The sequence below is a fragment of the Coregonus clupeaformis genome, chromosome 5 (assembly GCF_020615455.1).
Source record: "Coregonus clupeaformis isolate EN_2021a chromosome 5, ASM2061545v1, whole genome shotgun sequence".
NCBI lineage: Eukaryota > Metazoa > Chordata > Actinopteri > Salmoniformes > Salmonidae > Coregonus > Coregonus clupeaformis.
This window is the reverse complement of record NC_059196.1, coordinates 3,846,420-3,871,870: the sequence shown is the minus strand read 5'-3', so window position 1 is coordinate 3,871,870 and position 25,451 is coordinate 3,846,420. Positions and strand designations below refer to the sequence as shown.

The 25,451-nt window shown below is 45.5% G+C and overlaps 1 protein-coding gene across 3 annotated transcripts in view; it reads right to left on the bottom strand.

The window, feature by feature from the left end:
* The window catches only part of LOC121558567 (protein Aster-B-like), a 68,777-nt gene that overhangs the window by 1,500 nt on the left and 41,826 nt on the right, over positions 1-25,451 (bottom strand). Inside the window, exons 1-19 of one of the 3 annotated variants that reach the window (XM_041871943.2) lie at positions 24,173-24,377; positions 18,103-18,322; positions 12,424-12,444; positions 11,615-11,638; positions 6,533-6,617; positions 6,188-6,291; positions 5,869-5,964; positions 5,660-5,740; positions 5,445-5,560; positions 4,995-5,181; positions 4,562-4,745; positions 4,246-4,401; positions 3,864-4,128; positions 3,646-3,749; positions 3,330-3,536; positions 3,026-3,116; positions 2,779-2,790; positions 1,088-1,195; positions 709-829 (exon numbers count right to left, since the gene is read on the bottom strand). In XM_041871943.2, coding sequence (XP_041727877.2) covers positions 709-829; positions 1,088-1,195; positions 2,779-2,790; positions 3,026-3,116; positions 3,330-3,536; positions 3,646-3,749; positions 3,864-4,128; positions 4,246-4,401; positions 4,562-4,745; positions 4,995-5,181; positions 5,445-5,560; positions 5,660-5,740; positions 5,869-5,964; positions 6,188-6,291; positions 6,533-6,617; positions 11,615-11,638; positions 12,424-12,444; positions 18,103-18,322; positions 24,173-24,183 — 2,193 coding nt within the window. In that variant the 5' untranslated portion in view covers positions 24,184-24,377. Of the gene's footprint in view, positions 1-708; positions 830-1,087; positions 1,196-2,778; positions 2,791-3,025; positions 3,117-3,329; positions 3,537-3,645; positions 3,750-3,863; positions 4,129-4,245; positions 4,402-4,561; positions 4,746-4,994; positions 5,182-5,444; positions 5,561-5,659; positions 5,741-5,868; positions 5,965-6,187; positions 6,292-6,532; positions 6,618-7,868; positions 10,736-11,614; positions 11,639-12,423; positions 12,445-18,102; positions 18,323-24,172; positions 24,378-25,451 lie in introns of those variants that run through there. The other 2 variants (XM_041871935.2, XM_041871949.2) reach the window with 2 other exon arrangements.

The window sequence follows — 25,451 nt, the reverse complement described above, 5'->3', positions numbered from 1 at the left end:
TTCCCTACATGGTCTAATACTACCACTGTTCCCTACCTGGTCTGATAGTACCACTGTTCCCTACCTGGTCTAATACTACCACTGTTCCTTACCTGGTCTAATACTACCACTGTTCCCTACCTGGTCTAATACTACCAATGTTCCCTACATGGTCTAATACTACCACTGTTCCCTACCTGGTCTGATAGTACCACTGTTCCCTACCTGGTCTAATACTACCACTGTTCCCTACCTGGTCTAATACTACCACTGTTCCCTACCTGGTCTAATACTACCAATGTTCCCTACATGGTCTAATACTACCACTGTTCCCTACCTGGTCTGATAGTACCACTGTTCCCTACCTGGTCTAATACTACCACTGTTCCCTACCTGGTCTAATACTACCACTGTTCCCTACCTGGTCTAATACTACCAATGTTCCCTACATGGTCTAATACTACCACTGTTCCCTACCTGGTCTGATAGTACCACTGTTCCCTACCTGGTCTAATACTACCACTGTTCCCTACCTGGTCTAATACTACCACTGTTCCCTACCTGGTCTGATAGTACCACTGTTCCCTACCTGGTCTAATACTACCAATGTTCCCTACATGGTCTAATACTACCACTGTTCCCTACCTGGTCTAATACTACCACTGTTCCCTACCTGGTCTAATACTACCACTGTTCCCTACCTGGTCTAATAGTACTACTGTTCCCTACCTGGTCTAATAGTACCACTGAGGATTTGATGATCTCTCTCCACTTCTGCAGCTCAGCGTTATGGTAACGCTGTTGGGACTCCAGGAGCTGGGCCCACTCCATCTGCGTCTGGGGCAGTTTACTAGACAGAAACACACACATACCGTCAAACACACCCAGATACCATGGCCAAGAGCAACTCCAAGCTAAGCATTGTTCAGGGGCAATTCTGCAGCATAAGCGTTTTGTGGTTGGGAAAACAGGCTGAAGCCCATGTGGTTGTCAGATGAAACTAAACAGGCATATGCAGTCTGGATTTGACTAAGTACACAGTCATATCAATTCTAGTATTATGTAGGCAATAGGAATAATGCTAAAAACCTATGGGTGGTTAGCGTACCTTTCATGTATCCGCAGCCCTTGCCAGGTGGTAAGAGGCTGTACAGAATACTCCAGCATCCACAGCTTATAGAACAGCATCATGTTGAGGAACACCAGCAAAACCAGGCTGAGGGAGGAGAGGAAAACAGAAGAATGTACGGGATAAAGGAAAGAAGATGAGTAATGAAAGCTACAGGGGTGCCTTAGTCTGTATATTCAGTAGCCTTTTCCTGCAGTCAAATGACCTAGTGGCCTCATGGGTGGAATGTTATTCATATTTTTCATAATTTCATAAATAATTAGCATATTATTTTTTTTAGACTGCGAAAATTCGTTGTTTCTATGTCAAACGGTTTTGTTATATTTCAGTCTTCTGTGATGTACACTATATATACAAAAGTATGTGGACACCGTCATAGGATGCCACCTTTCCAACAAGTCAGTTCGGAAACATTTCTGCCCTGCTAGAGCTGCCCCGGTCAACTGTAAGTGCTGTTATTGTAAGGTGGAAACGTCTAGGAGCACAATGGCTCAGCCGCAAAGTGGTAGGCCACACAAGCTCACAGAACGGGACCGCTGAGTGCTGAAGTGCGTAGTGCTCAGTTGCAACACTCACTACTGAGTTCCAAACTGCCTCTGGAAGCAACGTCAGCACAAGAACTGTTAGTCGGGAGCTTCATGAAATGGGTTTCCATGGCCAAGCAGCCGCACACAAGCCTGAGATCACCATGCGCAATGCCAAGCGTCGGCTGGAGTGGTGTAAAGCTCACCTCCATTGGACTCTGGAGCAGTAGAAACGCGTTCTCTGGAGTGATGAACCACACTTGGATGGACAAATCTGGGATTGGCGGATGCCATGAGAATACTACCTGCCCGAATGCATACTGCCAGCTGTAAAGTTTGGTGGAGGAGGAATAGTGGTCTGGGGCTGTTTTCATGGTTCGGGCTAGGCCCCTTAGTTCCAGTGAAGGGAAATCTTAACGCTACAGCATACAATGACATTCTAGACGATTCTGTGCTTCAAACTTTGTGGCAACAGTTTGGGGAAGGCCCTTTCCTGTTTCAGCATGACAATGCCCCCGTGCACAAAGCGAGGACCAAACAGAAATGCTTTGTTGAGATCGGTGTGGAAGAACTTGACTGGCGTGTACAGAGAGAGCCCTGACCTCAACCCCATCGAACACCTTTGGGATGAATTGGAACGCCGAATGCGAGCCAGGCCTAATCGCCCAACATCAGTGCCCGACCTCACTAATGCTCTTGTGGCTGAATGGAAGCAAGTCCCCGCAGCAATGTCCCAACATCTAGTGAAAAGCCTTCCCAGAAGAGTGGAAGCTGTTATAGCAGCAAATGGGGACCAAATCCATATTAATGCCCATGATTTTGGAATAAGATGTTCAATGAGCAGGTGTCCACATACCTTTGGTCATGTAGTGTATATAAAGTGTAATATTGGGATGCAAACTCAAAATTGAATACATTTCAACTCTATATCTGACATGGTACAGGTGTCTTCTTTTTTGTAAGCCCATAACCATGTGTGTGAGGTGTATACTTTTGTTTCAAAGTACATTTGTTTAAGACTATCAAAAAACACTCTGTGTGATCCTTATTTAGCCTGCTGCAGTAAAAGGTTAATGAACCAGTTACAATGCGGGAGGAGTATGTTTCCTAGTCAGGTCTAAGTGGTTTATCATTAGACAGATGTACCTTAGACAGATCCTATGGCAAGCAATGAAAGGATAGAGGAGAGAGGAATCAAATTCAGAAAACTAACAAAAACAAACAAATGTTTAACACAGAATCAGATTTTTGCTAACTACTAAAGATTTCGAAGAGAGTTGAACTGAAATGACCCACAAATTAAACACAAATTATGAAGATGGATCTGAAAGTGAGTGTGTATACTGTATGTGTGTGTGTGTACGAGTGTGTGGGAGATAGAGAGTGTACTCACACAAAGCTGATGATGAGCAGCAGTTTGGAGACGCTGTAGAGGGCGAAGCCTCCAGGGAGGTGCTCAGGTATGTGCCTGGTCTGAGTGGAACCTGGGGACCAAACACAGACCAGGTCAACTAGATATATTTAACACAATATAATGTGTGGAAATGTATAAGAGTTTATGTAATGTATGTACTGTATGAAAGTGTATAAGAATGTACAGTGTATAAGAGTTTATAAGAGTGTGTATAAGAGTATAACAAAAAAGTGTTAAAACGTTTTTAAAGGTTTTAAAACAAAGTGTCCCCCTGCCATCTGACCTGTCACGCCCACATGTTTGATGCGGTGGATGACCTCGTCATCGGTTGGCGTGGTGACGGGGCTGAGGAGGGCGTCGTCCAGGTGCTGGCTCCGTAGGTGGACCAGGGGTCTATTCCTCCGCCTCACAGATGTCTTCACCACCTTGACCTTGGGAGAGGGCTGGGCTGACTCCAACACCACATCCTCCACCTTCGACAGCTCCAACTCTGACAGGCCACACAGAAGCAGTTTTTACTTTCATACATTAGGATGGTTTACAGTCATCAGATTAAATGTTGCTGGACATTTGGTGTGACAGCTAGTAGAGGAACTTACCAAGATGACGGAAGTTCTCGTCCAGCCCGCTCCAGAAGTTCTTCTCGATGAAGCCCTTCACTAATCCCCATGGCTGTTTTCTGTAACGTAGCTCAGTGGACACCCTAGGGACAAGGCATACGCAGGTAATAAATTGAAGCAGTGTTTCTAAATGAACATAGAATAACATATGGCTCTTGAAACTATTACAACAGCTGTCATGATAAGGCCCTCCTCACCTTAACCGGCACTTGTTCTTGGCCACCCGTGTCAGCATGTAACGGTTGAGTGTGTAGAAGTAGTCGTGGTAGGGCACGTCGTGTGTGTTGACCTCAGCATCGATGATGTAGCACTCACTCTCATGGCTGGCCTTGTACAGTGTCTGGGTCTCTGTGACTGTGGCTGTCTTGGGGGCCAGCGGGTTGGACAGGGAGATGGTGTACATGATCTCTCTCATCTGGTTCCCCGCTGCATCGTCCTTCTTCCAGGGGTGAAACACTATATCTGTGTGGAATTATATGGATGCACATTCTATCACTACATAGTCACAGGACAACACCAATGGAAGAGCCAATAATGTGATTCTAATGCTAACGCCAATGGACAGAATGTCTGACTGACCAGAGAACCTGCGCTGCTCCATGAAATCGGTCATAAACTGGGATTCTGTGAAGAGGATGTCGTACATCTTGTCCACACTGAACTTGTAAACCTCATCGATGTACTGTCTCCCTTTAAGGTCATCGTGGAAGGCCTGCACTTCCCCTGCTGGAGAGCCTTAAAGGGAAACACACTTTAGATGATGTGCCCTTGGGGACATAATGTCATATGGTGACAGTATTACCAAGACTTGGCGGCATCACAGAAGAGCCTGTTTCAAGCCATATACAGTATATATGCATCAAATCTGTTAATGGACGGAAGATTGAAACCGTACCTTCGTCGTGGGTCTCTGAAGAGTCACTGAGTTCAGTGGGGATGTCTTCATTGTCATTGAAGTCTAGGGAGGGCGAGGGCACCAGTCCGCTGGCCTCCGCTAACCTCTGCTCCAGCACCAGGGGCAAGGCCAGCAGCTCCCCGTCAGGGAGGCAGTCGATGTACTCCTCTGGAGGGAGGTCAAACTAGGACACACAGAGGGGGAGGAGGAGGGGGTCAGTCACTAGAAAGACACTGTAGGATACTACAGTACATAGTTATAAGTAGGATGGTCTGTGTTCATGTTTTGGTGTTAATTCAGTTCTGGTGATCAAATTACAAAACATTCTGTTGCGTTAACTGTTTTCCCCATATGCAGGCTATAGGCAGAATAACAAATGCATTTCCCCTCCATCAAAACAAATAACAAAACAGTAATTGATTTAACCTCTGACCTCTATTATGTCGCTGAGACTCACAGAGAGGGGCTTGCTGCTGATGGATGAGTTGATGGTGCTGTTGGTGATAATGCATTTCTTGTGTATGGATGGTGGGCTGCCCTCGTGCTTGGCCTCCGTGCTGCTCTTTGACAAGTTGTCATTACTGATCTCATTCTCCTCATTAGGGATCTCCTCACAGAACCTGCACCACCACCGTGGGGGAACAGGGACCAGCTGGAGGTTAGTGTTATGAGTTCTGGAGTGTTGCTTTTACATGGTAATGTTCAGAGGGCTGAGATGGGTGTGAAGCAGGGCAGAGAGGGGTGTGTGTTAGTGTTTGTGTGTGAGTGTGTATGTGTGTTTGTGTGTGTGTGCTTCAACGCACAGCAGATCAAGGGCGTCTTAATCAACCATGGTAATTGATGAGGCAGTGTTTATATTTGTAGCCATGGAAACCACACCCACCCCATGGTGTTGAAGTCGTCGTCAGGGGGAACGTAGTCCTCGTCGTCACTGGTCAGGCCAAGCTCGTTGCCATAACACTGATGGACAAAGTGCCATAGCTCTTTGGGGCAAAGGGGCTAGAGCACAGGGGTTAGAGACAACACTCAGTATGGAGACTCAATATACTAAACATGTAGATCTATTTGTGATGAGGTTAATTGAGGTTGCTGGCTTACTTTGTCCAGAAGTGCATTCTGCCATAATCTGAACATCATCATGTAGGTCCTGTCCCGTGCTCCAAATGAGGTGAAAAAGTGCTGTGAGGAGAGAATTAAAATAATGTTTGTATCAGTTCAAAAATATGCTTTAAAATAAGGCTGAGGAGAAAGTTTGAGCCTTCTCTCAGTCAGTGAATGCCAAAGATCCAGTCCCTGTCCTGTCTTACCTTCTCACCGTCTGTGGACACCTGGATGGCGTTGGGGATGAGGCGTGCTGTCTTCTCCTTCGTCATGGTGCAGATGTCCTTCAGCCTCACTGTCAGCTGCACACACATGGAAACAAAATAGGTTTTTTTCAGTAGTGCTTAATATTCAGAAGAATATATCTGTTGAACTGTTACTGAACCACAATAATACAATATCTACTGTGCTGCAAACCATAGAAATACAATACATTCTATTTCAACTCTGCAAACTAACCAACACCAGGGAAATATAGATAAGATCAAAAGAACAGAAAGTCCCAGGCAGAGGACCAGTGCGTACCAGCGTTTCCCAGCGGAAGATGTTGCTATAAAAACAGATCCAGTTTTCAGAGAGGTAGAGTCGGCCCTGCAGGAGGATGTCTCGTTGCAGGGCGCAGGAGTAATCTGCCAGCACAGGTCAATGATCAGAGCCCAGGAAGAATACATCATCTACCCATCAAGGTCGGGGTTAATTCTATTTCAATATAGTCAATTCAGAAGATTAATTACCTGAATGGATAGTTTAAATGGAATTGACTCCAACCAGCCAACGCTAACTTTTCCAAAACCAAGCTGATGTCCTATATCCACCATATTGCTGACCTTATTGGCCTTAGTGGCCTAGCACTTTGCGTTAGAAACTCACCCACGATGAGTCGCTCTGTGTCCGGTAGCTGCTTGAAGAGCTTCCTGAAGTCCTCATTACGCTGTTTGTATGTGGGGCTCAACACCTGGAGACAGAGAGCAACATTGGTAACCTTTTAGAGAGGGACGACTCACACATACACATTCCTGAACACACACTCTCTCTCTCACATACACACACTGGACTGCATCCATTTTCACAAGTGATGTTTAACTCAGACTTGATACCATGCACGATCCCCGTTGACATTTAGCCACTCAATTCAATAAGCATGCTTTTGAGCATCGTGAGCATTCCTAATGTGAGTCACATTCCCAAGACAACAATTTTTGGTAACATCAATGTACTGTATGAACACACACAATGGTGGTTTTGTACAGCAACAGTTTATATGTAGGACAGAGGGAGAAAAAGACACCTGCTCTGTTAGCAAACCCTTATGTATCTATTGTTTATCTTATAAAACCTAGTCTGCATCGGTTGTTGGTTTAGGTCATGGGAAGAAATGTTCAATTCTCACACAGAGGAATTCATTCTTTCTTGTTACATTCTCAGGCATTTGGGTAAATCTTATATTGGGCCTGGATTCAGAGGACAGGCTTGCTTAAAGAGGGAAGTATTGCTGTGACCCACAGCCAGACGCCTTCTGAGTGTGAGTGCAGGGGTGAGTGCTCTATGTGTCTGAGCCAGATGCTTTCTTTGAGTAGGAACAGCTTCAGGAAACAATGCCTGCCAATACAGTAACCAAAGACATCCCTTCAGGGGAAAAACCTCTCGCTGCTTCAATCTGAAGGAAAACAACAGACTGTTCACATTAACATCAGATAGCTTCTATACTCATATAACAAGAACAGACCAGAATGGAAATACATAATGTTATGTTACAAATACTTAACTGTTTCTGTTAAGCTGTGAATGAAAACCAGTGGTGCCTGTCAAGAAAACGTTATACATTCAAGAACTTTGAAGGCTGGAATTTTGTATTATGCGTCAGACATTTTTACAGTCTAGAAATGTTCACAGAAAGTACTCTATAACTGTCTAAAATATCAAGAGTATTAGGGCCCCCCTTTCACAACAAACGCCTGTCTATGCCCCTTAAACCGCAGCCTTCTTACTTTGTCAAGGGAAAGGGTCCATGGATACTATGGGAATGCAAATAGCTACTGACTTCATTTAATTTGCTTGCCAAAATATAATTGCGGGAGGGAACCACAGAGTTATGCTCTTGGCACGGTTACAGTACAAAAACCTCCCATCCCAACCTTCTCCCCCCTCTTCCCTCCCCGCCACTCCCCCTCCTGGCATCAGGTCTCTGGGGGGGGCAGTAACTTACTGCAGGGACCTCCTCTGACTCCCAGTCCTGGTCTTGGTGGTCCGAGGCGGCCCAGCCCCACTCCCAGCCAAACTCATTCCGGGTCGGATCCTGTGGGAGCCACCCAGCCAGATCTTCATCCAGCTCCAGCACCGCCTCCCAGTCCGACGCCAGTCCCCTGTGAGCCTCCATACTCCACACACTTCCCTCAGGCACACGGACGGACACCTAAACCAGTGGTGTCCCTGTGGGGTCCTCAGAACGGTCGAGTTCAAGGCTGGTGATCCAGTGGTCCAGGTCTGCTGCAGACAAACAGACAGAGCTGTTGTGTGTGGCTGTGGCTTGGAGACTGCTGTGACTGAACCTGGTGTGGGTACTACTCCCTTTCAGTGTGAGAGCTGGACCCAGCTGACTGCTGCCACATGATTCCAGTCCTCTCTCCTTCGGCCGTTGGCCTCTAGTATTTTATGATAATGGCAGCTCTGGCAGGCAGGCGTGTGCAGGCAGGCAGTGTTACGCTGTCCAGATCCAGACGCTTCAGAGCGCCTTTGTGAGCACAGCTCAGACACACCAGCAGCGAAAGCAAGAAAAATATCCTTGGTAAATAGAAAAACAGAGTGCAGTCCCGTCTCGCTGGCTGACAAGGTGATTGAGTTACAGTTGACAGATGTGCACACAACCTTCAGTTACCTCCACGCTCCGTGAAGAAAAACAAGTCCATTAATCTTGAGTGGTGCGGCATGGAGTCGCATGCCAAGACTTGCGGCTCAATCTAATGCAGTTGGAGTAGTGTACCTCTGGGAGTATGTCCACTTCCCCTGTCGTTGTCGTTGACCTTTCAGGTATTAGAAAGCAATAGCACAGGAGGGTTAACACATTTAGAGGTGTTACTATCACTAAACCCCCCCTGGATCCCTGTGGCCTACTTCCCTACTCTCTACCCCCCACAACTCTCCTGTTCCTTAAGGTCAGTAATGCACTCCTGAAACCAGATCCCTGTCAGTCACTACAACCAGACTAGATAGACAGGCACAGAGATTGGTTCTCGTCTGACTCTGAGCTGGGCAAATCAACCTATCAGCACAGTGGTGGGAGGTGGACACAACGATAAAACACCCCCAACAACAACAGCAACAATACAAACAATGTGGCTACAATTGGCACTCCATTAGGCTCACTTGTGATTGGTTACATCTGTGCCCTGGAATTCAGACACAAATTCCACACCTTTCCTGCTTTCTCAATTTCCACAACCCCCTTAACATCTAGCCAAATCAGTGAGAAGAAATTATCTCCAGGAAACTGAATGTGACGGGAATCAAAATAATCCTCAGCACACTGTTGAAAACAGTGCTGATCATTCACAGATCCCTCTCAGACGTGAACAGCCTTCACCCTGTTGAAAATGCCTCTGCATCCGGTGAATAGCGTTTCATCAGACGTTTGCGAGCCGGGCGCACTCTCTTCGAAAACTAACCGAGTAGTATCTGAATTCAACGTTTTCCAAGAGCTTTTAAATTTAAATGAAGACTAAAGCAAATGCAGAAGCTATTAATACGACTATCTCCCCTCTTCTCCAGGTGACAATGTGACAAGTCCTAGGACAGTGTAGCTGCCAGGTGATGATGGGGATATAGACAGTCCCTGCGGTGGCGGTTAACCAGTAACCTGCTTGGTAAACAGTGAGAGATATCGGAGACCGGTACAGTCAACCAGGGTGGGGCCCCATTTGTTTCAGGGAGCGGTTTACTATCTTTTCCCACAAACAATGAGTCTCTCACCCCACTGTCAGTAGGTTGCAACAAAACCACTCTGGAGAGGAGTGGCCAGGAAGGTGTATGCCTATGTGTATTTGATTGCATGTGTGTGAGGACTTCCATCTTCATTATATTAACAAAGTAAGCGGCACTGTCCATTGAGTGTGCATGAATGTGTGTGTATGTGTGAAGACTTCCGTCTCTATCTGAAACACACCTTTCCTTGACACTTCCCTGCCAATGGTCTGTTGACGGTAGGAGGGTGGAGGGTCTGTTGATTAGAACCAGATGGGGGAACAGCTCAGCAGAGAGGGGCTGTCTGGTTTAGAAACACAGCCAAGCCAGGATCTCTGACTATTCACCATCATACACACTGCTTGCTTTTCTTGACATTTCAAACAAGCACCCCTGCTCCCTACATTGTAAAAATTAACCAGTGTGGTTTCATGTAAAGTTTTATGAAGAGCGAGTTAGGAGATAGGCTCTACAGTGGTATCCTTTGTGTGAGAATCTACCTCAGAGTAAACATGGCAGCCTCCCTCTAAATCTCTTGCTCACCTTCTCCTGCTGTCTCTCCTCTCTCTCTCTCATGCAGGGGGGATGAACTCTAGAATGTTTTCATTATAGACCTGAGAGTATGTGGAGGCAGATATTTCACCTCACAAAACTCTGAGAAAAGCAGTCTCTTAAACCTGCCACTTTAGTCACTGTCGATACTATGCGCCACTGTACTCGGTGTCTGGCAGACATTGATTTCCTTGTTAATACCTCAACTGCCTGCGTAGGTCCTGTACAGTTGCCATGAAAGCATTGCCACAGAGTCATTAGGAAGGTTGATATGGCAGGGTGGGGCCTGTTGTGTGTCTCTACTGGGCTCAGACCTCATATCAGGACGGTTGTGATGTAATCACAGTAGATTCAGTGCCATGGGAAAACATCATTGCCTTGTAGAGAAACACAGCAACTGTGACATGGCCTACCACATAGCCTACCATCCCCTCAGGTATAGCACTGCATCAGACACATACCAATATACTTTTCAATGGTCCAGAACAGAGATTAGGCATAATTACATAGTTAATGTTTCTGGGAGCAACATCATGTCTAGATTGGTATTATGATGCATTCCTTTAGTAATGGTAGAACAGTAGAGAAATTAAGGTAAGTAGCTAGAAGTGAGAGAATCAGAAAGCATTAGATGTGGACCATGCTTCTTCTCAACAAGAAGAAGCATGGTTCAAGTTTTACTATGCAACAATGCCCAACTATGCCCAATGAGGCCATAATGACAAAATGACCACATTTGAAGACTTGGGAGGATTGGAACATGCTAACCAGTCCCATGCCCCATTCTTTTGTCATTCAAGGCATTCAGGGCTGCTCCAGACACTGACCATGGTCCGTGGGTTTAGTATGATACACTGAGCAGACTTATTACCACCTGGGGTGTGGTCATTAGTCGCAGACCGTTGCAAAAAGTTTGGCATGTTGCAAAACGTTTTGCAATGGAAACGGTTTACCGTTTACTCTAGGAACCAAAGGAAGCAAACGGAACGAAACAGGGAGGGATATACCTAAATTTGTCTAATAGAAACTCTAGTTTTCGTAGCAAAACGTTTATTTTTTCCCGTTTGGAGTAAACAGTTTCCGTTGCTGAAATTTTCACAGCAGACCAAACGTTTTGCAACGGCCTCCGACTAATGAATACACCCATTGCGTCACCACCATCACAGCTCTGAGTAGCCTATAGTCCCCCTTCATACAGCAGCCATTTTGAAAATGCTATTTTTCTAAACACAACCACAATGTGGCCATGGCATTGGGTCATCTAACCCCCATAGTGCTCCATATTGTGGCTTCGCTCTCAGGTGGAAACAACGTACTGATCAATCAAACCAATGAGGGATGAGGAACAGACTAGTGGAAAGAGAGACTAGCCAAGCGATCCAAGGAGAAGGAATAAGCAGAGAGATATTAGAAAAATTGCACAAGCATACAAGTCATGCTTACTCTCAGGATGTGTTGTCTTTCATGCTGGGGAGAGAGGGGAAATATATAGACACAAAGAACAACAAAAGAAAGGAATAAAACAACAGAACAAGGGAAAATAAAATGGAGTCCCATAGAGACACCATAGGAGAAACCATGGCTTTATAATAACACCATACCAGGGTATCAAACCATTTCTCACATAAACATGGCCAACTGAGCCATCAAGTAAATTTACTTGGCTGTTTTAGAAGAATCAAAACGAAAGGAATGAATTACAGCCCCATTAAAATGTAGCAACCTTGTCTCTTAGTACACTGGCCCGGCAACCTTGTATTAAGCCAGGACCTCTTGGTGTAATGGTCTTGGTGTTGGAATGAGAGACACAAGATCACTGGTTCGGGCTGTCGCCATACTTTCACTACAATAAGTTTCTGTCTGTCAAACATTAATCTATGAATCACATCAGTAGTAAGGTATGGGAGTTTGCAACAAAATGGTGGAGGACACCCTCTTGTGGCAAAACATGACATTTTTATTAATCCTCACAGCATTTGGTTTATTCATGATTCATCTGGGACATCAGTCATTTTTCTTATTAATTCAGCATGCCGTCACACTGTAGCACTAGATTCTTACAACTCTAAATCCCACTGGTTAGCGTCCTGGGTAAGCCTGAGCTCCATATGAAAGTGACCTTAAGCATATACCCTCATGTGATTCTAAACAGGGTCTAGAACCCTTCACCTCGTAACCTCACACACACACAAACACACAAGCACGCGCACACACACACCTCTTAACAAAAAGAGTAAGAGGATGAAACTTACGTTGTACCAGCTCTGGCTCTTCTGTAGACAGCGAGGAGCAACACAGAGAGGAGAGAACAAAGACAAGTGTAAGTCAATGAGACAAGGACACACCAATACTTGGCCACATGGCTCAATATCATAAACACATAGAGGCCAGTGGAGGATAAAAACAGACTGTGGGTATTTATAGAAGGTGTGAATGTCAACCTCTGGGTGGGTACCTCCTACCATGAACACAGGCCTCCACTGATATCCAACAGAGTTATATCCCCTTGAGCTTGTCACATATTTTAGTTGGACTTTTCATCGATTCCTTGATTTCTGTGTTGTATTTGGGCTTCACAAATATTCATTTACATGGCTATTTGCTAAGCAGATGGGGGATTGGGGTTGGGTGTGGTACAATATGTGTATCTTTGTTTCTAAGTGTTTAAATTATATATTAATGATATAGAGTTGCTTCTAAATGCTTGTGTATAGAGGTGAATTGTGTACTGCTGTGTGTTGTATATTTTCTAACAGCAGAGGGCAGTATACACACTGTTATTGGCAGAACCATAACAAGAGTGTTTATTCCAACCATAACTCACCTGCTTCTGTTTTATGGGGCTAAAAAAGAGAGTGTAATGCCTCTCAGCATTGTGATCAGAGAGGGAGGCATGCTAGGGACCATCCAGTGGGTGGAGAAAGAGCAGGATAATCAAGCATGATTTTAGTGGGAAAAAAACATGTCAGTTTGTGTCTAGTAGTACCTAGCAGCAGTACAAGAAAACGGCTTCCTTCCTCTTGATGCCATTAAGATGTTTTTATTTGTATTAAACTTAACAAGGCAATAACAAAATATATGGTTTGTCATTTCAGTGAAAACATACAAGAGGCATACTGGTGCAAGGCTAACATTGTAAATCAGTCCTTTGGAGATGTGAATGTAGATAATGTTCAAATATTTCAGCTATCAGATAAGAGTGTAGTGTTTCCTGTCTGAGAGTTGTGAGGCCCCAGTCCTGTCCCTGGACTCTGGGCTCTGACGTGGACAGGGCTAATCTCATCTGAAGGTGACAGAGGCGTGAGAGAAGACTTAAGCTTTAAGGTGTCTGCAAAGTGTGTGAGTGAGTGTGTGTGCATGCCATTGTACAAGTGTTTTGGAGTTGGTGTAATTGCATGTTTGTAAGTGCATCTTTATAGCCTACAGGTGTGTAAATGTGCATGCGTGTCTAAATCAAGTGTTTGCCTCCCCACGAAGCACATGTGTGTCTGGGATGTGTGTCAGCAGCACTAAGAAGCAGGTTAACACCCACTGATTAAGTGGACCGAGAGAGAGAGAGCTTGTGTACGGTAGTAGTGTCTTGGCCTGGATTCCCCTGAGGATCAGAAAGGCCTGGAACAACTAGCTACTTTACACAACCCAGGCCAGAGCCAGGGCCAGCTCTCTCTCACCCAACCAACCAACCAACCAACCGGACCAAACCAGAACTGACCAGCGCTAGCTGTAACCCAGACAAACCTATCAGGTATAACCCACATAGCCAACCTAGTTTTGACAAACAGAACTGAGCAGGCCTGATCCATCCAGTACAACAGTAAAGAAAGACTGTAGCACCAAGCCTAAAGAATAACCCTATCTAAACAGCCCTGTGGCCAAGAAGACCCCCACAGAACTGAGTCAGTTATTCAGATTTAAACAGATGAATGTCCTCAGGTGATGAACCATGGTTATTATTATTATTATTTATTAATTATTATTATTTATTAAACTTTTAGAGCGCTTTTCATTACAATCACAAAGTGCTTTAAGCAACAACAATATTATATAGCATTTTAAATGTTTACGTTTGAGTCATTTATCAAGAGTGATTTACAGTAGTGAGTGCACACATTTTCATACTTTTTCGTACTGGTCCCCTGTGGGAATCAAACCCATAACCAACTGCTAAATCCCACAATCCCACAACTACTAAAGCCCACAACCAACCATGCTCTACCAACTGAGATGTTGTATCAACGTTTTGATATTTAACATTGTGCAAAAGGAGTGACTTCTATTTCCTCAGAAATAATCATGACTTGACATCAGTACGTCTTACTGGTGAGACTCTTGGCAAGGCCAGAGTACAGCAGTGTTTGTCATGGTGGTCCAACTAACAGGTCTTCAACAGAGAGAACACTTTAAGTAAGGGAGGAGAGTGAGGAGAGGAGGAAGTTCTGGTCTGAGAGAGGAAGTGGAGACAGCTAGGGGCGCTGACTGACATCACACAACTACAGAGGAGGGGAAGAGGAGGTCACTGGTCAAATCGGACTAGGGGGTTAAAGGGCAAATGAAAGCAAAAGCAAATGCTTACTTTAATCAGGTTTAGTCTGTCATACTGAAAGGAAATTAAAGAGAAGATGAAGAGTTAACCTACATGAAGGAAAGAGCTGAACAACAAGAGAGGAGAAAAGGCTTTGGTTTTTATTTGCATGTGTACTAACAGTGCTAGGCTACCGCACTAAAAGATCCATGACACACTATTGTACTATCTAACTATACCTTCATGATGTGTCCATGTCTCAGTGTTTTGGTCTGAGATGGGTCTTTATGATGAGTCTCTATGTACTCTCTCTGTAATGCTGCTCACTGTTTACGGTTCCATAAACAGCCTCATTGATTGGTTACAGTGGAAGACTGAGCAGAGCTATCATCACTGAAGCGGCCAGTCAGTTAGTTATTGTGGGACAGCCGGCCCGGGTCCTCTACAGAGAGGGAGCCCCTCTCTCTCCCTGCCTGCCTGTTATCTGGATTGCGTTAGACTAGGGTGACAGAGCTCACATTGCCTGGGTGACTGCACACAGTGCCAGGGTCATGTGACTCCTTCTGACTGCGGGCCGGGGGCTCATGTGGGGCCAGAGAGGGCTGGCACTCAGCCACACCACGGGCCTGAGGGTTGATGTCATCGATTGGGTGTGCTATGAAATGGGCCGGACACCGCCTGAACACCAACTCAACTGACTGAATGTCACTTGGCTGCCATTAACGCCATCCCCTGTCTGGCTGTCCCATAGTCCATGACAAAGCTGAATGCAGCCGATTGCAACGAATAAGGGGTCCTTACATGAAAATGCTCTAACTAACCCGTGACACACAGACTCTGCTGCTGTCTTGTCTGAGGAGAGGAGTGGTGTATTCTGGGCTTGTGGTGCGAGGCAGAGAAAAGGAGCTTCTGATGTAGAAAGCTCTAGGCTCAGCCTTGATCAAATATGAATGTCACACAGGAGTGGTGGAAAGGGATGCAGAAGGAATTTCACAGTCGCCCCTCCCCCCCGCCACCATCCCTCTGCATTCAGGCACATACTCAGCATCTCAGAGATAAGGGTGCTCTTAGTTTAAAGACAACAACAGGCCATGTTCAAGTTTTAATGGACTTGGGGCAGGGGATTGAGGAGATAGAGCAGGCTGAAGCACACTGAGACAAGCTGGGAGAGAGACGTGTTTGAAAGCCAGCAGCCCTGCAGGGAGGAAGACAAGAGGAAGGGCAGCAGCGTGGTAGAGGAGAGGAGGGTAGAGGAGAAGGTCATAGCAACATGGATGCCATCTGGAGTGTGTTCAGATGGAAGATGTGGGTGGAGGAGGGGGGGCACAGGACAACTCACAAGACATTGAGGTGGGGTGAGGGTGTGGTGGGGGTGTAAAAACAGAAAAGAGTAATGCTTACTTTGGAAAGTCGCTTGTGAGACTAGCATGCATCAGGAGAAGAACAAAGAAATCAGAAACCAAAACACTGCAAGATACAACAGCTGAAAGAACCAAAAAAGGAATTGAAAACAGTCAGTTTCAGATCACAGACATTTCATATAGCAGCAGCGAAAGTAAGAGAAAGTAAGAGAAAGCAAGAGAAAGTAAGAGAAAGCAAGAGAAAGTAAAAGAAAGCAAGAGAAAGCAAGAGAAAGTAAGAGAAAGTAAGAGAAAGTAAGAAAAAGTAAGCACTCTGTGTCAAGAAAAAAGGATGAGAGAAGAGGAGAACACAATGACAACCAAAGCAACAGGCGTCTGACACCACAAGGACTGGGGAGCACTGGGAGCAGTGAGTGAAGGGGAAAACGGATGAGAGGTGAGAGAGCCGTGACCGCCAACTACCATGCTCCTTATCACTTCACAAGAATAAGATATTCAGAAGAGGAAAAGACTAAATATATCACTCAATATTCTCATGTTCATGTCTTGCTTGAGATGTAAGCCGAGTTACACACAGTCAAAGCTCCTATTCTTCCCTCCACTACCTTACTCTTCAGTTCAGACGCTGATGAGCGAGAAGCGAGACTACAGCCTCTTGACCTGCCTACCACCCTCTGTCAGAACGAGCCTTGCAGAGTTGAGATAGTTGCAGTTAATGACTGGCTGAGTGATGCGATGGAAAGGGCTGACTAAGTGCCCTGCCTGTGATTACAATGCCCCTCTGACAGGACCAGAGGATGGATGGAGGGAGGGAGGGAGGGAGGGAGGGAGGGAGGGAGGGAGGGAGGGAGGGAGGGAGGGAGAGAGAGGGATGGATGGAGGGAGGGAGGGAGGGAGAAAAGGAGGGAGGTGATAGGGGAAGAATAGGGTGGATGTGTGATATAAGTGTCTTTGCTGATGATGATGGGTCCTTATCCACAATTGATGTGCTGAGGGTCTTGTTACTCAGTCCATGATTGGCCACTTGTACCAGAGTGACAGTTAAATCTGACCTATAGTTTGAGGATGGGAGTTGGACATTACCCTATCAGAGTCATAGCACCCTGTATCAGGAGTACATTGTACCACTGTAAATTGGAGCTACATGAGGATGTCATGTTCGATCCAGTATGGTGTGCCGATGCTGAAGTATGATGGGGGTAAAGTCACTGTGAAATAAATACGGATAAAACCATGCCATTTCACAAAATATGACTATATCTCACTCCTTCTCGTTGGCTATTTCTTACAGAACATGTTTTATGGAATGCAAGAAGACAATAAGACTTTACTGGCAACATTTTGAGGTTATCAAAGACGTTATGTCAGGGGAAACAGTATTTAATTTAATTTAATTTTATCACAAAACATAATTTATCCCCTGTATCACCTCAGTGATCACCAGATAAATGCTGATTTCAGATTGTACTGGAAGTGGTGTTCAGGGATGATACAAATGTCTTGCTGAACTGAAGTGATAGGCTAGGCTAACATTATCTATTTGTAAGTTATGAATGCACTGTGTGATGAACAAGTCATTTTGAAAACAACACTGTTGGAGGTACTATTTGAGACTATGATGCTGTACTGTTTGTTCTGTAGTGTGATTGTTGGAAGAGGACTATGCCCCTGTACTGTGCTGTAGTGTGATTGGTGGAAGAGGACTATGATCCTGTACTGTGCTGTAGTGTGATTGGTGGAAGAGGACTATGATCCTGTACTGTGCTGTAGTGTGATTGGTGGAGGAGGACTATGATCATGTACTGTGCTGTAGTGTGATTGGTGGAAGAGGACAATGATCCTGTACTGTGCTGTAGTGTGATTGGTGGAAGAGGACTATGATCATGTACTGTGCTGTAGTGTGATTGTTGGAGGAGGACTATGATGCTGTACTGTGCTGTAGTGTGATTGGTGGAGGAGGACTATGATCCTGTACTGTGCTGTACTGTGATTGGTGGAAAGAGGAGGGCCCTGAGACGGAGACGGTCCACCTGCGCAGTGAGGCTCACCTTGGAGTTCTTGCCTCCGCTGCGGGCAGACTGCAGAGAGTAGGTTCGCTGTACCACTTGCTCGGGGGTGGAGGGGGACTTGTCAGAGGAGTGGTCCGAGTGGCCCTTCTCCACCATGTTCTCACCAGGCTCCAGGCACTGGGGCGTGGGTGAGCGCGAGCGTTTAGGACGCAGGATGGGCGAGCAAGCGGGCGTGCTCCTGTTTGAGTTACTGGCAGTACTGGGGGTGAGAAAGAGAGAGAGAGGGAGTATTAATTCTACTTCTTAATTACATCATGAAACAACATATTCTTCACTGTTTGTAAATGTAGGGCCGGGCCAAAACCCATTACAAAACAATGACAGACATTACATTAATAACATTGAGGAACTAATATTTAAATACCTTATCTAAGTGTAAGCCATGTAAATGATGCAAATGTGTTGCCTTCCCACAGGCAATGCTAGGCCTGCTAGTGTACCATGTAAAGACTGAGACCCATTCATCCCCGGAGTGGGTAATCAGGTTACATCACGGCAAATAGGCTTGAAAGCCACCCACTAACACAGTTAATAACAACAGCAGCTAGCCTACATAACCCACAGACCAATAACAACAACAGCAGCAGCTAGCACCAGAGAAAATAGCACGGTCAAAAACAGATCACATACTCTTCGCGAGTCATGAGGATTAGTGAAAGAAACCATGAGTCAGATAATGAATATCATATCCCACTGCTGCTTATTATACCATTCTACTGTTTCAAAGAAGCCCTGCATGCAGCTTAGACTAAATCATAGTGATTAGTACTGGTGGCCACTGTCTGCCTGTCTGCCTGTCTGTCTGTCTGTCTGCATGGATACAGACCAGGTGCACTGTGCTCTGCAGTACCCAGAACTGATGTCTCATCTAACTAATGGGATGGATGGATGGATCATCAGCTCTGATAGAGTACATTGTGTTTACAAACAAATGATGTGGTGTTATGTGATAAGCAAAAGTGTGTTTGTGTATGTACAGTACATACTGTATGTACTGCAGGTTTTTGGAGAACTGACTGTATGCACACGTACCTACTGCATAATACTTCAACATACAAGCATAGACAACGATGATTCAGTATATGTTTGAGCATTTGTGAGTATAGGCCTATGTACCTGTATACAAAAATGTATGTGTACTGGTATATGTCAATGTATGCATGTAAAAGTGCCTCACAAGCTGCCCTCATAATATGTAGTGTTGTTGTATCAGTGAATAATGCAGTGAGCTGGTACAAAGCAGAGGACACTGCTATTTCTCCTGCATGTTAATCAGTGTCTGAACCCAGAGTCTGTCTGAGATACACACACATTCTGCAGGTGCACACACACACACACACACACACACACACACACACACACACACACACTGCAGCAGCACACACATAAACGGAAGTATGCATGTACGCACCCACAGGACGCAGATGCACCTGGACACACATTGACGCAGACACTGACACACATACACACAAGCACACACAGAACAGTTCTCATATGCCAGTGGGCTGTGTGAGCTGCATCCTCTTTCATGTCACATCCTGGCTCAGTTACTAATGGTCTCACTCTCACCTGGCTTTCATCAGATCCACAGAACCAGACAGAGTGAAGATCTGAGCTGAGCACACAGGACACACCGTACCTGAACTACCCAGTCAGATATCTGCCAGTCATCATCATCACCTTTACCTGTGGCTTTATAACCCCATTATGGCCAGTCTCACTCCATAAGTGTAATGGCTCTGACTGACCACAGGGTCATAATGATCACAGGCCCTGATATCCATCACCTGAAGTCAGCTCTGTTATCTGTCCTCTGATTGGATAGAAGCCTATGTACCTGTCTTTGAAAACATTCATTATCAACCTACGCCGACTAATATTGCATGCCTAGAGAGCCTAAATGCATTGAAGGTGTTTCTGAAAAATGTTTAGAACAGTGCAACCAGTTATCATGAGCATTCAGAGTTGGATCACACGTCACTCAACATGATAAAGGCAGCCCATAACAGTTTTTTCCCTCATGAAAGTGAGACTGCGTCTCCATGGAAACCAACATAACTGCTTTTTGTCAGGGAGGAATTCTCGGCAGTGCTCTCCTCTTGAGATAAAACAAAACAAAGCAAAACAATGGGGACATGGATAAATCATCAGCATATGAATGGAGGTTTGATCAGCTCATTCCCAGTAGTGTGTGTATTTGCTCATTAGACAAGACCAGGTACACATGCTGCTAACATGTACGGTCAGACGAGAGTCATAGCCTTAGCCAAATCAAATCAAATGTTATTTGTCACATGCTTCGTAAACAACAGGTGTAGACTAACAGTGAAACGTTTAATTATGGGCCCTTCCCAACAATGCAGATTATTTTATTTAAATAACACGAGGAAAAAATACACATGCTACAATAGGTTACTCTAGGAACCAAAAGTAACGTGTGTGACAGGCTATTACACATTACTGTCAAGTAAATTGTCTCTCGTTTGTTCAGCACGAGAGGAGAGGACAGATGCATGGGCGGTAAGAATGGCATCCTACAGTAGAACAATAGGGACAGCTGTTTCTGGATGTTGGCCGATACCTGAAGCTGACCCAGAACAATAACACAAAACATTAAAGCAGCTGCACCATTTGTATACAATGCCAAACATTTATGACACACCTTCCAATACAACAACACTACATACTGGGTGAAGGAGGGTAATGGGTTAAAATGAATGAGCATAGAATCCCTTTATTACCATGGGAACCCTTTGCATGCCACAGAAGGGGCATGCGCCATACACCACACCATCCGCTCCATGAAATACCTTGTGAGGACATTAGGTGGATGTGGTTATAATGACTTGTAAGAGAAAAATATGTGGTTGTTATGACTAGTGAGAGACAATGCATGGTGGATTGTGGATAACTAGCTAAAAAGCCTATAAGGCTCCTCGCCCCCACAATGAAGCACAACAAAGCACCTTCTATAGGAATATTGCTATAGCAACTGGGACTAGAGAGAATGTCTTTAAATATTCATAATATGCTTCTATATATAATCTACTGGGCAGAAACAGGCCTTCTGTTGAGGTTGGCCTTTTAACTGGAAATAAGGGATTTGGAGAGGGAGAGACAACACTATCATGGCTGACTTTGATTGAGGACTGGGTAGAACTGGGTAACCTGCGCCTTTTCCCCTGCTACATTAGTATTTACATTTTTCATTTTAGTCATTTAGCAGACGCTCTTATCCAGAGCGACTTACAGTTAGTGAGTGCATACATTATTATTCTTTTTTTTTCATACTGGCCCCCCGTGGGAATCGAACCCACAACCCTGGCATTGCAAACGCCATGCTCTACCAACTGAGCTACATCCCTGCCGGCCATTCCCTCCCCTACCCTGGACGACGCTGGGCCAATTGTGCGCTGCCCCATGGGCCATCTAATGACATCATTTGCATACTGTTTTGAAGCCTGGCCTCAGAGTCATACAAAACATACAATACCTTATTTCTGAACACCTCCATGACATATAATATGTACTAATGTTTTATAATATGTACTAATGTTCTAGTTACTTTAGACAGAAACGCAAGTAGGGGGGTTGGTCGGGGAGGATGGATGAGCGTATACTGCGACCGTCTAGCAAATCAAAGGTTGCGTGTTCGAGTCGCGTCGGCAACAACTGTAGAATTTTAGCTAACCCTTCCCCGAACCCTAATTCTAACCTTAACCCAATTCACCTAACCTGCTACGTAAATTCTTCTAACTTTTGTCGTTAGTTCTCCTTACCACCAACATAAATTCTCCCCATAATTCTCCTCTGTTGTTATGAAGCAACAACCAACCTGGTCTCAGAGAAAGACATATAATACTATGCGTTCTCTGAGATGTATGATAAGTTAATTAAAGCAATTCACATGCTATTGTATGACCGGGTAAGACATATGATACTATACGTCCTCTAATTCGTATGGTATAGTACAACCGCTATTCCATTCATAATGTAACCTAATGTAAAGTAATATTATCATACTAAATAGAGGGAACAGATTTACGTACCAAATCCTACGAATTGCCCTGAGACCAGGTTGTGTGTGGAGATACAGTAGGTCCCTAAGGCAGGGATGCAGCTGGGCTCATCTGCATTACAGCACCAAAAACAATCACAGTCCCGACTATATTGTATGTAAGATAAGGTTGATAAGAACATGGACTGCACATACTGCAGCAGAATGACAAAACAATGCACTTGGACTGCACATGGAACACAAATAGACCAAATATGGACCACACAAGTAAATTATGGTCAAAGAAAGAACACTGAGCAGTAAGATACAGGTTGAAAAGCATTATAATGAGCTTGGTACTCTACACATGCCCAGTGAGAAAAGCAAATCAGTCTGCTGGTGACACTTTGTTGCGGTCTTTTTCTAATGTGCTCTAAATCACTGGGCTCAGGCTATCCAAACGGGGAGGGCAACGCTTCACTTCACAATGCCCAGAGTTCCGGACTGTTCCGAGGGGCCTTGTTCTCACTGTCGCGTTTGCTGACCCTGGAAAATACCCATCTGGCAATGGACCTTGTGCTTCACCGTGCTCCAAAGGGCAGGGGTGGACCGAGCTCAAAGGCAACACACACACACACACACACATTTGAGAGGCAAATGGGCTCTCAAATGTCGTACAAATATTTCTGAGGTAAAATCCATATACTCCTACATTTTACATTTTAGTCATTTAGCAGACGCTCTTATCCAGAGCGACTTACAGTTAGTGAATACATATTTTATTTTTATTTTTATACTGTCCCCCCGTGGGAATCGAACCCACAACCCTGGCGTTGCAAACGCCATGCTCTATCAACTGAGCTACATCCCTGCCGGCCATTCCCTCCCCTACCCTGGACGAATTGTGCGCCGCCCATGAGTCTCCCGGTCACGGCCGGCTGCGACAGAGCCTGGATTCGAACCAGGATCTAGTGGCACAGTTAGCACTGCGATGCAGTGCCTTAGACCACTGCGCCACTCAGGAGACAAGCTGTTACACACTCAAATCATGCATGAACATAGCTTCAAACAGCACAAACAGCACAAACACACAAGTAATACTAGCCTACTCTCTCACACACCACCATCAAACACACCCACAAACATCACATAAACACACCCAGAAACATCACATCAACACACCCACAAACATCACATCAACACACCCACAAACATCACATAAACACACCCACAAACATCACCCAAACACACCCACAAACATCACATAAACACACCCACAAACATCACCCAAACACACCCACAAACATCCCATAAACACACCCACAAACATCACATAAACATCACTCAAACACACCCACAAACATCACATAAACACACCCATGCAATAAACACATTACCCCACCCCACTCCACTCCCAACACACCCCCAACTAACTACCAAACCATACACATACACATACACACACACACACACACATACACACACACACACACACCCACATACACACAAGCACACACATAGATGTTAAATCCCCTGGGGCCACAGAACTACAAGGCCACCATATCCAAGATGATCGACCGTCCCAACTCCTCACCAGTCAATCATAGGCACAACAGCATCCTTTACATTGTTCACTAACATCCAGCCTCCGTTGGTTGCCGTGACGCACTCAAAAACCTCCATATCCTCATATAGAGAAAGGAGCAACGAGGAGCTGTTCATCCAACGGCTCATCTGAGCTCTCCTTCTCCTCCTCTCTCCCGGGATAGAACAGAACAGAATCGAGAGAAGAGAAGAGAGAGAGCCCTGGGAGATTTCCTTTAGCAGGTTTAGGGCTCTGATCTCCTCCTGCCAGCGTGATCTCTTAATAACAAGCTAGATTACATCCCTGTGACAACACCTGCCAAACGGGACAAGAGGATCGCTGGGCTGTTGACTGACACTCCCCTTTCACCCCCACCCCCATCTGCATCTTCAGCACTGGAATGCAGCAGAAGTGCGTCTGTCTTTCTGCATGCAGACAGGCAGGCTGCTCCCTCCCTCCCCACTAACCTGGTAGCCATGTAGACCCAGCTCCGATGCGATCAGCCCCTTTTCAAGCCAAGGCTTCATTCAACCAGCAGGAGCCGCAGACGGGGAAAAGAGGAGGGACAGGAGGATGAGGGAAAGGGGGGAGGATGGTTTCCGGAGCATGCCAGGCGGATGAGAGGAAGCAGAGAGGAGAGAGCGCAGAGCGTTCCCTTTGGAGAGTGTCCTGAGGCTAGTGCACAGCCTATTTCTATCTCTCTGTTTCTATCTATCTGACGCTGCTCCCTCCCTTCCTGCCTCCCTCCCTCCTTCCTAGACTCCCCTCTCTCCTGTTCCCCATGTGTTTGTCAGCTCTTGTTTGCCGGACTGGTGCGCCCGCTATGTCTGTATCCAAGCAAGGGTGTTCTCGACTCTCGCAACCACTAGTTTTATCCAATATTCACAGGCACACACAGGCTGATAGAGTAGAAGAGGGAGAGAGAGTGACAGTGGCAGAGAGAGTCTGAGGGAGGGAGAGTGACGGTGCAGAGAGAGTGTGAGGGAGGGAGAGTGACAGTGTCAGAGAGAGTCTGAGGGAGGGAGAGTGACAGTGGCAGAGAGAGTCTGAGGGAGGGAGGGTGACGGTGAAGAAAGAGTGTGAGGGAGGGAGAGTGACCGGAGCAGAGAGAGTCTGAGGGAGGGAGAGTGACGGTGAAGAGAGTGTGAGTGAAGAGAGGGGGACAGAAAGACAAAGTGGTGGCTTCTACTTTGCATTCTGCCGCTGCTTGGTGCTCTGAGCCTGCTGGCCACTCAATTATTCATGCTGTTCATGAATGGAGGGGCTGACATCACCGGCATTCAGGTCACTTTACATTCTGGCCTCTCCTGAATCATACAACCAATCCCCAGAAGGCCCAATCCACCCCAGAGCACACTGATATAAAATGTACAACACACATACAGTACAGTCCATACACCCACACCCACCAACAAACCAAGGTGTAAGAAAAGTAAGAACTAGGCCATTTCTAATTGTGAAATGTGTTTACCTCAATAGGCAATACAAACTTCTCTTTCAATTCCCGTATGCATCTATTTACATGGTGCTTAGTAATCTTTAGATTAACACTTTAATCTCACAACATACAGTGGACTCAATATTTCAGTGTTATAGTTGCCTCCAGCACCACCAATAGCTGGTGTAATCAAAATAGGAAACAATTGAATACTTGAGATATTACCCTGGCGTATGGACCATAAATCTAATGGTCCAACGCCGCCTACATACCTGAAGCCATATGTCAAACTGCACTTCAAAGACATT